General features: G+C 43.5%; 1 protein-coding gene across 1 annotated transcript in view; it reads left to right on the top strand.

The window, feature by feature from the left end:
• INTS9 (integrator complex subunit 9) overlaps nucleotides 1-14,476 on the top strand; it is a 60,537-nt gene that overhangs the window by 5,531 nt on the left and 40,530 nt on the right. The window contains exons 3-6 of the mRNA XM_039697631.1: nucleotides 3,316-3,376; nucleotides 5,533-5,595; nucleotides 9,238-9,377; nucleotides 10,974-11,060. Coding sequence (XP_039553565.1) covers nucleotides 3,316-3,376; nucleotides 5,533-5,595; nucleotides 9,238-9,377; nucleotides 10,974-11,060 — 351 coding nt within the window. The remainder of the gene's footprint in view (nucleotides 1-3,315; nucleotides 3,377-5,532; nucleotides 5,596-9,237; nucleotides 9,378-10,973; nucleotides 11,061-14,476) is intronic.

Raw genomic sequence — 14,476 nt, 5'->3', positions numbered from 1 at the left:
AAAGGAGTTTGTCCAGCACTTCCTATGATTTGTTATTTTTTGGAAAGTAGAGGAAAGGAATAGACAATGTGGGCATTGTTCTTCAAGAACGTGGAGTTCAGGATCTACTGTAGAGAGGCAACAGATGCCCTCAGAGGGGTCAGTGTGAAAGTCAGTTTTTGTCCCATTCCACAGTGCAACTGCTGACTTCACCAGCTGCTGCAGTAATAGATTTTGAACAGATCCAGCAAATTTTGGAAATCCAGGTACAGACAGAATTGCCTTGCATTTGTTTTCTCCCACCCCCACCAAAAAAAAAGGAAATTTAGAGAGGAAGAAGTAGCAAAATGAGGTGATTGAACAAAGGCTTAAGAGGTTCTTTAGAGCAGCAGGAATCAGCTTTCCCCTGGGATGTGGCAGCTTTGTCTGCTGATAGCAGACCCTGGGAATGAACAGCCAAATTGCAGGTCACAACCTGGAATTCCCCAAGCACCTCCAGAATGTCGGCACTAAAGTGACTCAAACTCAATAAGAGAGGATGTCAGATTTGACCCCTGATGGCCCAGTGGAACCGGAGCAAACATTTGGATTTAAATCCAATCAATCTTGTCTGTGAGGTGACTGAACACCCCTTAGAGCAAGGATTGGCCTGAGCACATGGACTTGGGCAAGTAATTGATCTCCTCTGCAAACCAGGTGTCCTGCAGAGAGCTGTGGAAATAAGTCAGAAATGTGAGGAGGAATGTGGCTGCCACTGCAAAGTCCTTATCTCTGTAGTACTCATAGTTGTACCATTAGAGATTAGGAGTCCATTACCATGATGTCCAAACACCTCTGAAATTCAGATGTGTGTTATCAACATAACATGGGTGACAGAGAGCTGGCACTGCCCTCAGATGCCAGGTAAGGTTTTGAACACAGGTCTGTCAGATCTGGTGTTCTGTCCAGCTGTATCCTCTCAGAACCAGATGTGTTTATTGGAGATGGATGTCAGTGAGACCTTAACTTGAGGGCAGCCATGCTTCTCTCTGCTGTCTTGAGCCAGAGATTCCAGCAGGATCCATGAACCCTTTGGATTCTGCAAATCTCAATATGTGGTCTGCAAAGCTGCCCAAAAGTGTGATATTACAGAGGATCTTTGCTACACAGCTAAATCCTGTGTCATACCTGGCATGGGACCCTCCTTGAGCAAATACTTTGAGAGCTTGTGCTCTAATCTATAAGAGAGGAAAGTACTGCAAAGGGACTGGGCATTTTTTAGAGTTCTTTGCTCTTCAAAGAAATGCCAGTGCAAAGGTATTTAGATTCCCCCTTGCCCTGGAAATGGCATTCCCTGTTCTCAGCAGCCCATGGAGCATGTGCAGAGCACCTGCAGCTGCCCAGCTCTTTATGCTCCTGTACTTTAAAGGAGGTTTGTCAACTGGAGTTTTCTCCCCTGTAGCAAAGTCAAATGCAAAACTGTAAAATGAACATGTGGGAAGCTCTTAACCTTTCCTGTCTAGCCATGACACACTTGCTCACATTATTTATGGGACAGTTCCAGCTATTTTGGATTAATCAATCACTCTATTACAATGTCAAAACGATGTCAGGAGGAACTGTGGTGCTTCTTGGCTTCAAGGTAAAGAGTCCTTTCTGTCCTGTGTTGCTTGTTCTGCTTTCAGCCACACACAAGACACACCTGCTCATTTTGCCTCCCCTGACTCTTCACTCCTCAGTGGTTGCCAGTTTAGTACAAGTTTAGTGCTCTTTCATCATGAATAAGGCAAAACTTCTGCTGGGTTGAACTATGGGGAGAAGGACAGGTAAAGTTAATTCTGCTCTGCCTCATGGCTGCTGAAACCACAGATGGATCCAGGGATTTTCAAGGCACAAGGCACTGACCTGACCTTGTGCTGTGTTGAGATATTGGACTGCAGCCCTCCAGGTGGCCCTTCCAGCCAAGGTTCCTGTCCTGTCCTCCTGTATCTGTCAGAGTTGTTGCATATCAGAGTGGTTTGTTCTTGCTTTTTCCATACTCTGTTAGACTCGCTGCACCAATTCCACTCAGCCCCCTCAGTCTCCAAATTACTGCTCCTAAACTGTGCTTTTGAACAATCCACTGGGCAGCACATTTAGTCACTTCATCTTTTCTGTCATCAGACTTGTTCAGCCTTGCTCTTTATCCTCAGAAGGGAATTGCCCTTCTTCTGGCACAGCTCCTCCATGACAGATCCTTCTGCTCTCACCTCTTACCTTCTGTCTTCACTCCTTGACTCATGGATTTCCCCTTTTTCCTTCCTTGTGACTTACTGGGGTGTCAGAATTTGTTATTTTATATTGCTGTTAGTCTGAACGCAGCATTCCTCTGGGCCCTTGAATCACTTCCTATTTTCAAGATTTAAAAGTGCTTTTAAGCATATAAACATGCCTGTCTGTAGAGCTTAGTGCACAGCACTTGCAAAGTTCATTGCAGCCAGGTTCTGTGTCCAAAGCTGAAGTTGTTGCAGGGTTTGGTTTCAGGTGGGTTCAGTTCTCTTGTTTACTCAATAGTTGTTTTTATTTGGGTAAATTTCAGTCTGGGCAGAGAGTGTGTTTAGAGCTAAGTTGTAGGCTCATACAAAAATCAGATGTCACTGTGAAATATAAATAAGTCTCTCAGTTACAATAGCAAGAAATGCTGCAGCCATTGCTGCTGTAAACTCAGAATTACAATGTCTACCTTTAAATTTCTTATTAGCAGTTGAAACTATGAAAAACGGGGCTCTGCTGTTGCTGAGAACCTGCAGTTCACAGCAAAGCCTCCTTGCCCCTGTGTCCTGCTCAGCTGTTGGCGTGGGTCTTCAGGGTAACACGAAACCATGGTTTATGTGGGTATAAAATCCCAACCTGTGTCTATAAATGGCTTAGTCCAGAGCATCAGTCTTTCCCTGCCACTGCTGATGGGAATATTTGTCTGTTGTCCTCTGTCCCAGAACAGTTTTATGGTGCTTTTGTGTTGTTTCGAGCACAGAGTTTGTTGCTGCCCTAACTTCTCTTTATTCATCCACTTTCACCACAGGCAACTCAGCAGCACTGAACCTTTTTAAAATCCTCACCATAAATGACTAAAAATTCCCTTTGTGCCTTCTTCTCTGATTTATTTTTACTTATAAGTGTCATAATCATGATTTGTAAAATTCATTTTGGTGAACACTTAACCACAGTGAAACTGTCTGTCTGTTTTATTGGGACTGTTACTTCCCTGAGACAGGAATGGTGTTCTCTGCCTGTATGACACCAAGTAGAAGGTCTGTGCTCAGCCACTGATAATAATTCAGTTCATATTGAAATAATTTTTCTTCTTTCTTTCCACAGCCCCAGGCTGTCCAAACTTCCTGGTTGGGTTTTGAAAGATGGAAGCATGTTTCTGGACAAGGTACTGGAGTGATGCTTGGAATTTTCTTGCCATGCAAAAAGCCACCTGACAGGTTGAGAGCTGGTGCTGCAGGAGCAGCATTCCAGGCTGACTCATCCCAAAGGTTTCTCTGTGTACCTCTACCAGCCAGGATGTCCTTGCAGAGCAGAACGTTTTGAAACAAAATGCTAATAGCAGCTCTCAGGCTTCAGAGGTAGCCTAGATTATAAAAAAATCTGCTTAAAATGCAGAAGTCGTCAGTGTGAATATTTTTGTATTTCATGAAGCTCCATAAATAATAGTGCTTCGTCTTCTTAGAGTGCCTTTTATTCCACAGTCTCACTTTCCTGACACTGAGGCTTCAGAGCATGCCTATAAATGAGGTTGGTTTCATACCCTTTTTCAGGCAGAACGATGAGGAAGGCAATGGTTTGCCTGTGGGAGGTCTCTCAGAGAGGAAAAGCATGGCTTTGGCCTCTGAAATCAACATGTGTTCTGCTGCTGGATGTAGCAGGGAGGATATTATCTCCAGCCTCCTGATTCTAAGACACAGAACTTCCTCAGTGACATGAGAGACACAGAATTGCTCTTTTTTTCCCCTTCTTTTCATTGCATCAGTTTTGGAGGCTTCAACCAAAACTTGGCACTGCAGCGACCAGCTTGATCTGCCATGAGGGAACAATGAACACAAAAATATGTCAGATGTTAGTAAAATAGGCAGGTACATTTCAAATGTGAGCAGCAATAGGTACCAGTGGAGAAAATGCTTAATAGACTGTTCTCTGACTATGGGAACATTAAAGCAAACAGTGATAATAGTTGCTTTTGTAGGGGACTTTGAGGTGGACAAAATGGATTGATCTGATTTTTACAGACAAGGGAGCTGAAGATCACAGATTAAAGACCCGATTTTTCTTCTCATTGGAGACAAAAGAAACTGTGCAGGCAGCATTTCTGTTGGTAAAATAGTAACAGCTCTATTCAGAGCACTTGCTAACTGGCAATTGCAGGGCTGCAGAGGCTCAGGGGCAGAAATGGAGTTGCTCAGTTTGAATTCCCTGGAATTTGTGTCTCCTGAAGCCCAGCTTTGGTGTCAGGGCTCTGGGCTCCAAAGAATGGACAGACTAGCACTGTAATTGTATTTGGAATATATTTAAATTTCTGGGATGCTGCTGCTGCAGTGTGTGCTCAGGAGAAACCTCCAAACTCACACAGTGGCAATGGAATCATGTTAAAAATTCAAAGGCAGCTCTCTTAACTTCACCTTGACCACTGTAAGTGCTTGGAATGGTAAATTCTTTGACCCATGCTGGAAAAAGCCAAGGGAAGGAGTCAAAGGGGGGTGTTTTATCATGTGAGGTGGACATTCCTGTTACAGCACTCAGTTTTAAAACTTCAGTCCTGGAGAGGCATTGAAATGTGCTGTGATCTACTTTTAATCATTTTGAACTCCCTTGAGATGAGGTTAGGAGACTTCTGCCACTAGATGTAATTGCTCATTCGTTATTAGTTGGCAGGTGCACTGTAATTATTAAGAATTGGATTCAATCTTTAATTCTGTCAGTCTGAAGCTGGCTGAGACCACTTGCTTTGGGACAGGAGAGAAGGCAGGGTGGGTGGTAGGGAGCCTGTGAGTTGTGCTAGGAGTAGTGTTGGGAATGTTTTTGTTCCACCCTGAAGAACATGACTTCTCATGTGACAAAAGTTCTTGATGTCAGCCTTGAAAAAGAAGAAGAAAATAGGGAATAGAATTTAACAAAATGTGCCATGTGGAGATTAGATCCCCAAAAGTTGTTTCATCAAATACTCTGAGGCAGAGGCTATAAATTGTATTTAGGTTCTAGTAAGACAGAAGAGGTTGGGTGTTATTTGGAACCAATTCCAAACTTGCCTTCCTGGTCATTACCAGGGCTCTTTCTTTACCTACCAGAGTGCTCTCTCTGTCCTTCCCAAGGAGGATTTGATCCCTCCAGGTACCAAGCAGCCTCATCTGCCATGGAAGCAGTTTCAGCAGATCTGCCTGCACGAAATTGTGTTTAGAAGGGGAATAAATGTCCTGTAGTAATGGGCTGGAAATTAATGTGATAAAGAAAGTGTCAGGAAAATCCAAAATGTGCTGCCGTGGATAACACTGTGTTGTATTTTTGTGTCTCCTCTCTTGGTGTGATTTTTTACAGGAGCTGAAGGAGTGCTCTGGCCATGTGTTTGTAGACTCTGTGCCTGAGTTCTGCTTGCCAGAGGTGAGTTTGTTCAAAGCCTTACTGAAAAATCTGACTCCATTCAATCTCATGGGAGAAACCTGTTAAATTATTATTAGTAATATTATTACCAGGTTCCTGCTAATTTAATAATACTCAGTAAATAATACTTCAAAACTCTGTGTTGTTAAGATGCTTTCAGGCTCTGTGACACTGGAAAAAAAATGGAAACCACCTTTTACAACCATGGTTTTGGGAGACATGGAAGGTCTCCTTGAGCAAATATCTGACACAAGAATAAGACTGGACTGTCCCTTTTTGTGGCTTTTCAAAGGCAGCCAGACTGAGCTGGGCTGGCTGACAGGATCCATGTGCTGATCTAGATGAGGGCAGGGCATGAAGGTGAGGAAAGCTGCTTGTCTCTGACCACAGATGCAGGACATGGTAGTGGAGCTCCCTGGGGAGCCAGCTGTGGTTAAGCCAGGTTGGATTCTGCTGGCTGCACTTCTGCCAGCAGCACTTTCAGGTTAAAAACTTCTACAGCCCCTTTGAGGGCCTTCATATCCACAGGCATGGCTGCAAGTGGCTGCTCAAGCTGGTTTTTACTGGAATTTCTGGATTTAGAAAAAGCAAGCAAGACCATTGAAGATGTTTGGATTACCTGGAATCACCCAGTGGATACAGGGAATGCTGTAGGAGAAATAAATATATAAAAGGCTGAGCAGAGAGAGGTAGGGATGAATGATGGAGAGTAGCATGGGAATAGTGTCCCTTTCCTCAGTGTGTTCAGAGTGTGATGACACCTGTTCTTTCATTTCATGGTGGGATGTTTTCTCTGTCTTTCAAAGACAGACACAATTGCTTTTGGGCAGAATTTTTTTTTCCTTTCTGCCTGACCTTGCAGACAGGAAGCACAAAACACTCCTGGAAGGTTGCTGTCAGCCTGCTGAGGTTCTGGCAATATTGTTCCCATCTGTGGATCCCATGGAACTCGCCTCTGGCATCACTCTTGTCATCTTGATTCTCACCAACAAGCTGGCAGCTCTGGTACTGGTTTTGGCAAGTGGTTCCAACAGATTACAACCATTCCAAATCAGCTGGGATTGTCATAATCCAATCACACCAAAAAAGACCAGCCCAAAATTCTAATAAATCTGGGTTCTTGGGAGCCTTCTGTCCTGTGAAACTGAGGGATGTGGGGAGCATCTGTGTGTGTAGAAAGTGCCATTGTGGCCCAGATATTTGGCAGGACAGGGGTTTTGTGCTGGATTCTCTTTGGAAAGATTACCTGCTGGGGTTTAGGGTGCTTCAGCCAGACTTTCTGGTTACTTTGGGCTGGAAAATAAATACCCACATGTGTAGCTCTGAATATGACAAACAGGGAGCCACTGCTTCATCTTAGTGCTGTTACCACACACAAAGCTCCTTCCCAGCAGCTCTTCCTACAACCAGAACATGGCAACCAACTGCACATCACCATCACAGGGACTTTAAAAATGGCCTCTCAGATGTTTCCCAAAATTCCCAGCAGATGCCACATCTCCTCCATGAACACTGGGAACAAATCTTCTGTGATACCCAGCTCCCACCTTGAGCCCACCTGCCTGCAGGAGGTTCAGGTGTCATGGCCAGCTGCAAACAGAGTGCAAATGTTGCTGCTGTTTGGCAACACGGGATAAGAGGGAGCTTGTGTGATTTTACTTTATCTCCTTCCATGCCACTTCTTTTGAATAAACTTGTGTGCAGAAGCAGTTAGCCAGAGAATCTCTGTATCCCTTCCAGAACACCATTGCCAGAGCAAGCCAAGATTTGGATCTAATCCAGCAGCCACAAGGTGAGATGAGGCTGTCTCAGCAGCAGAGTACTCTCACACATGTCAGAGTGCAGGGTGCAGCCCTCTCTTTGCTTGGCAACTTTCTGCTCTCTCACTTCACATGCAAAAAAACATTTTTAAGCCTCTTCAGCTCAAAGGCACTTTAGTGAGATTGCAAGCCCCAGGGAAGATTTCACTTTGTTTTGGTTTTGACACCCTTTTCATCCTCTCAGTAAATGCTGCCAGGGTGCTGAGATGTGGCATGCTTAAGGTTGGAAAGTGCTGGTGTATCCTCCTGATGGCTCTCCTGGGCTGGGATTCAGCTCAGGGCTGGAGCCCCTCTGCTCTGGAGCCAGGCTGGGAGAGCTGGGAGTGTTCATCTGGAGAGGAGGAGGCTCCAGGGAGAGCTCAGAGCCCCTTCCAGAGCCTAAAGGGGCTCCAGGAGAGCTGGAGAGGGACTGAGGACAAGGGATGTGCAGGGACAGGACACAGGGAATGGCTTCCCACTGCCAGAGGGCAGGGATGGATGGGATATTGGGAAGGAATCCTTGGCTGGGAGGGTGGGGAGGCCCTGGCAGAGGTTTCCCAGAGAAGCTGTGGCTGCCCCTGGATCCCTGGGAGTATCCAAGGCCAGGCTGGATGGAGCAGCCTGGAATAGTGGAGGATGTCCCTGGGTGGAACAGGCTGGTCTTTAAGCGTGTTCCCACCCAAACCAGTCCAGAATCTGATCCTCTACAGTCTGACCACAGCTGAAAACCGAGGTGTGGACAATCCAGGCTTTGGCAGGAGCAGGCATCAGCAGATCCTTTGATACCTTGCAGGGAGAGTGTTCCTGCCTGGAAGCCCAGGAAGATAAAAGGTGCCCTGTCATGGAGCTGAGGATGGTGTTTCACCTCCTGCTCTCAGCTCAGAGATCATTGCTGATCATGGATTGAAACCATGAGTGCTTAGGAGGAGTTAGGCAGCTTGTCACCAGAGCACTGTGTCAGCCCTCTGCAAAGCAGAGTGACCTACTTTCTTGCCTTTTTTATTCAAATTGCTGGACCAAGCCTTGTAATCAGATAATATGTGCTTGATGAGTGTTGAATTCCATTAGCTGCTCTATAATAACTGAGTTAGAGGTCAGTAATCTTGTAAATTTCTGACTTGACACCATTTGTGTTATAGCATTACCAGTAAATATTTCTAATTAAAATTCTTTTAACAATGTGTGAAATCTTCTTTCACTCTCAGAACTCTTGTCTAAACTGTCACATCAAAACTAATTGGGCCCACCCATCCATTTTGTTGTTTCCTGTGAATGGGTTTCATCTCCTGCTGTAGAAAATGTGAATGAGAAAGATGCCAAGCATTTACTTTGGGAAAATATGAGGATTATTTTTAAGCATATGAATAAATACAATCTTCAGTCATCTCTTTCTTGGGGTACAGTACAATGTGCTGCATAAAAAAAAATGAGACACCCTAAATCACTGATGCAGAAATTTTGGTGTCTCTTCCTCTCTAAGGAGGTGCATACATCAATTCTTTGATAAAAATAAAATAATCATGGGTTTTATAACAGCAGCCATTTCATCACCTGAAAGACAGAAAAACCCAGGACATGGTTTCCTTTCCAGGTTGGAAAAAAAAAAAACAAAACAAAACAGGTTGGAGAATGGAATAATTCTAGGGGGCTTTTAAAATAAATCTTGTTAATTCAAAGGCAACATTAGTCTTTGCCACAGCTGACATGCTTTTATAAACCAGTCACATTCCTGCAATAAAGTTTAAAAAAAAAAAGAAAAAAAAAATAAAAATAAGAAGTTTTTCTGCCATTTATTAAACTGCATGAAAGGGTTACAAGTTGCTTATCTTTGCTCTGTTTTCAGACTGAACTGCTTGACCTCTCCACCGTGGATGTAATCTTGATCTCCAACTATCACTGCATGATGGCACTGCCCTACATCACAGAGTACACAGGATTCACTGGAACAGTTTATGCCACCGAGCCCACGGTTCAAATTGGCAGGTAAAAAACCCCTCCAGACTCTCTGCTCCTCCTTCATCACTGCTGAGGAGAAGGTGTAAAGGACAATGTGGGGAGAGGAGTGGTGTCTAATGTTCCGAGGAGGCTTTCAGGCAGGAGCTGAACACCAGCCAAGTCCTTAGTGCTGCAAATGTGTTAACTCCATGTTTCCCAACCTCTGGAACCATCAACATTTCCAGCAGGTGCTTTGTGTTGAGTCCAGGCCATAGATGTGGGACAGTGGAATTTGAGTGGGCTGAGACACCTCAGTAATTGCCATATAGGCAACTTCAAAAACCATAAACCAAGGATCAAAGAGCTCTCCTGCTCTTCTCTGTTCCCCTTAACCAAAAGGAGTCTTCCCAATCAGAAACTGGACTTGTTCCCCACAGAAGCTGTGGCTGCCCCATCTCTGGAAGTGTTCAAGACCAGGATGGACAGAACTTAGAGCAACCAGGTGTCCCTGCCCATGGCAGGTGTTGGAACTAAATGATCCTCAAGGTCCCTTCCAACCCAAACCATTCTAGGATTTTATGATTCCATATAATCATACTTTCCTCCACTCCACAGAAAGGAATTCAAGCTGACATCATCTCAAATACCAACTGAGCTATGTGAGCTCTGAACTAAGAAAAATGGCAAAAATAGGAGACTGAGGTAGAAAAAGATAGACATTGCGGTGAAAACCAGAGCAGTCATCAAACTTGCCAGTTTATTTTTACAAAATTGTCTTGTTGATTGGATGGGTCAACACCAAATGCTGCAGGTTTGGTGAGGCCTAACTGGAATTGAGCTCTGTTCCTCTCTCCTGCAGAGCTGCTGCATTCAGTAATTAGGAGCCAGATTAGGCCCTCCTATCTGTACTACTCTGTAAGCACTTTAGGGCAGGAATCTTTGTCCTCTGAAGGTCCTGTGCAAACTTCCCATGCCAGAGTAATTCCCCCATTGTGTGAAAACAAACAGAAACTGAAGGCCCTTGTAGGTGAAAGGAATTGTGTAAATATGAACGAGTAGTAGACCTCTGGGCTTTGCTGGTCCAGAGCTGGAGGTAACAAGCACAGGCTCGTGGGAGACTGCACTGGTGTGGTTCTCCCCACCCCAAATCATTCCAGATGCTGTCCTTGTGCTCCAAACTTCAAGGGAAAGCCTGCACACAATCACAAATGCTGTTTAGTTTTGGGCAGGGAAATCTGCAGTGACAATTTCTAACGCTCGACACCTTTTCCTGTCTCAAATATGCTTTGGCAGATGAGGAGAGTCACTCTGACAGCATGCTTGGTTTCCCTAAGTGATAGACAGCAGCTGAGGAGTTTTTGTTGTGTGTTTTGTCTCATTACTTATCACAAGCAGTCAGTAATGAAGAAATTATCTTGCACTTTCCAAATAGCCCATAACCCAGTGGGCCAGATCCTCCTCTGTTGCAAGCAGATGGAATTGGAAACACTCCTTGGATAAACAGGGCCAGTGCTGGTAATGGCCTCTGTGGGAAGAACCCCTCCGAGTGTTACAATTTCTATGGTATTTTGGAAAGATTTGGGCCAAGGTTCTCTCCTGTGTGAGAGGAGGCAATGTTAATTTAGGTTTGGTTTCTGTTTTCAGGCTCCTGATGGAAGAGCTGGTGAATTCCATTGAACGCGTGCCAAAGGCTCAGTCTGCCTCCATGTGGAAGAACAAGGAGGTGCAAAGGTAAGGAACAAGTCCCAGGAAAGGTGATTTTGTCCAAAGTTTGGGAGTCCCTTTGAGGATGGCTCAGCTCCCACCATCTGAGATTTGCTGCTGTGACTCCTTGGGTCGATTATTTCTTTAATCATTTCTGCACATTCTTGGTTTTCCAACCTCACAAATTTGTTTCTTGGAGAAAGACTTGGTGACAGCAAAGCTTCCCCTGATCTCCCCTCACACAGTTCAGCTCCATGATGGTAGATAAAACCATCAGATTTTGGTAGTAACATCATAAAAAGTTGTCGAAATGAGAAGGCTGTTTAAATTTCATGATACTGCATTGGAATAATTTAAATTTAAATGGTATTTGCATTTATGTTTGCTGACATACTAAGAAAGTCAAGACACAGCTGTTGGAGGTCACTGGTGTTACCTTTCTTCCCATCTTTACACCTGAACAGCAGAGGTGGGCTTTTTGGCTTTCCAAAACTTAAAAACAAATTAAAATCTGAATAAAAAAGCTTATTTGGAAGCAACATATCCATTATTCCAGCTGTACATCAAAACAAGATGCTCAGAGTTTTGAAAGCCTAAGGAATCTAAAAATTATCCATACAGTTTACTAATTGTAGATGATGCTTTCCTTGGGAATAAAAACAATTTCAGGTGCACAACATGTTCCTTGGAGGAGACAGTTTCGTTTTTAGCACATTTTAAAGATAGGATTGGTTGATTAAAAAGTTATTTTTAAAAGCTGCTTTGTGCATTTTTAATTGATCTCCCTTTTTATACTCCTAATTCTTAATGGCTTGATTTAGAAGTTTCCTAAAAGTGAATTATTTCTTACATTAGAAGAGTAACCTTGATATTTCCTAATATCACAAAGCAAAAATTAAAAATCTGAATTACCACAGTTTTAGCTGTATATTGTGTTCCCCTGCTGAATGTAGGAGCAGTCTTTACACCCTAACTCTCACTCTTCTGAAGACAAGCAGATGTCAAGTTGGATGTAAAGCAAAACCAAATATACTGAAGTTCAGCAGGATTTTTAGAATAGTGGTTTGTTGTTTTTGTTTTTTTTTAAATTTTGGGGTCCAGTGGCCTGCCCAGAGCCACTGCTGAAGCTCCCAGTGTGTGGAGAGAGGACTGGAGCCATTATTCCTGTCACACCAGGCATGTTTTGTATGCATGGTTTAAAGGAGAATCATATATCTTGCAGCTCATATAATGTCACTTTCCTGGTGGTCGTATTTTAGGAAAAGTGCTGCCTGGCACTTTGCATGCTGCTGATTATTCCAGAGGAGAACACAGAGAGGGAATTTTTGTTCTGATTCAGCTGCTGTAGAAGACTGGAGCCTTTTTTTTTTTCATTTAAGTGGTATTTAAAATACATGTTCCTCTCTCCTGTTGCTGGGGATGTCCCCTAAAATTCATAGTTCCATCCTGTAGCTGTTGTAAAGGGGTAGCAGGGAGATGGGATCTACTAAACATCAGTTTAATAACATAAATTAGTGTATAATAAACTCTGCTGGTCTGAACCAATGTAGTTTTTGAGCTGGAGCAAGAGGACAAATGTGAACTCCCTCTTCACCTCTGCCCCACCTGTGCCCTGAGTTTCCCCCTTCACCTCCCTGTGCATCTGTAAAACAGAGCTCCCATGCAGCACAGAGGGCACCCGGGGACTTTAATTAATGTTTGCAAAGTGTTTTGAGATGCCTGCTGACAAGTGTCACGCAGGCGTGAATGGAACTGATTATTAGAGCAAAACATCTACTGATCCCCAAATTAGCACCTGGCTAATGGCACATGCAGCCTTGGACTGACATCCGTTACTTAAGAAAATGTGATCTTGATGAATTGGGGGTTTTTTTTTCCTGCTTGGCTGTTGCTAGAACAGAATACTTATTACTTCTCAGTCTAACTTTAATTTTTCAGGCTGATCAGTCCCCATTACTGCTTTACAGTTCAGCTAGTTCTCCTCCAAACAGTTAGTATAAAACACAAAGTATTATCATCTTCATTAGATAAAGCACTGGAGCATTTTAAATGCAAATACTGTATAAAATATAATAAGTTCATTATAGTGGTTTACATTTTTCCATTATCAGATCCAGTCTGAACTAATTGCTCAGCCTGTTTTATTGCCACTGGCTTTTATTTCAAGTGAGCAGTCTTGTGGAAGCTCTGGAGATGCCAGCCAGGATATCTTTCACACTGATTGGGATTCAGGGGCTAAAGAGCAAGTTTGCCTTGTCAAAGGCACTTTGTTGACTTCTTGTTTGATGGTTTCCCATATATTTTAAAGTGTTTGAAACAGGCTGTTTCCTGAGGCTGAGCAGGGCACGAGAGAGGCCCTGGCCTGATGTAGTTTGGTGCTGCCATCCTCCTCTCCCTTTAAACAATTCTGGGATTTTACATCATATATTAAATTTCACCCTTTGCACTGACCAGGAGGGACTGTCTCTATGCAGATCCCAGTGAAGAATACAAATCTCTGAGTTTTTTAAGGATGGATTTTGTATCCTCAGCCATGTGGATTTGTTTTTGCACTGACCAGGAGGGACTGTCTCTATGCAGATCCCAGTGAAGAATACAAATATCTGAGTTTTTTTAAGGATGGATTTTGTATCCTCATGTGGATTTGTGGTACCTCCCTGTTTATGGCTGTCCCAGCAGCTGCCCTCACACATCTGGTTGTTGTGAGGTGATCTCTAACAGGATGTTGCCATGTAGATTTACTTCAGATCACAAAATATCTTCTGGTAGCTCTGTAGGGATTTTAGAAGTGAGATGACAGACTGAATACATTTGAGGGACCAGCACTTTGTTGTCACTCAGCTTCATGAAGCCCCTGGAGACCGGTGCCACTGGTCTCTGCCAGGGATCAGAGTATTTTCAGTGTAGCCACAGTCAAGGCTAAGAGAAACTTCCTTCACCAAGGACAATTCCCCACTTTGTCCATTACCTGGAGAAACATTTTCCTCTTCCCAGAAGAGAAGCTCCTGAAAGCATCCAACACTAAATGCTTCTTATGCTAGGTTAAAGGCTTTTACAGGCAATTTGCTTCAGTGCAGTGGTGGACAACTCTCCACATTGTGTGGCCTTTTGTTGCTTACGACTTCCCAAAAAAGACCTTGAAGGCTTTGTTTGTTTCCTGAAGCATGGGGTGCTTTCAGCCAGCGTGTGCTGGAATTACAGTTATCGTTCTGGACCTGTGCTGTGGTCTTGGCAAGAGCTGTCCTTAATCCTTTCTTCAGTATCTTAAATTATGGAGGAGTTCACTGACCTAGTAGATATAACAATAAATTAAATTCCTTTAAACAAATTGATCAAAGAAACTTGACCAATTTCCATAAATCTTTGGAAATTGGTTTGAATTAGCCTTTGATTTAGCATTGGTTTAATATACAAAAAAAAAATCCTATTCTTCTTACGCATTT

Source organism: Passer montanus, unplaced genomic scaffold (genome assembly GCF_014805655.1).
Source record: "Passer montanus isolate IOZ18808 unplaced genomic scaffold, ASM1480565v1 scaffold119, whole genome shotgun sequence".
NCBI classification, from domain to species: Eukaryota; Metazoa; Chordata; class Aves; order Passeriformes; family Passeridae; genus Passer; species Passer montanus.
The sequence above is the reverse complement of the archived record's forward strand: the minus strand, read 5'-3'. Positions and strand labels throughout refer to the sequence as shown.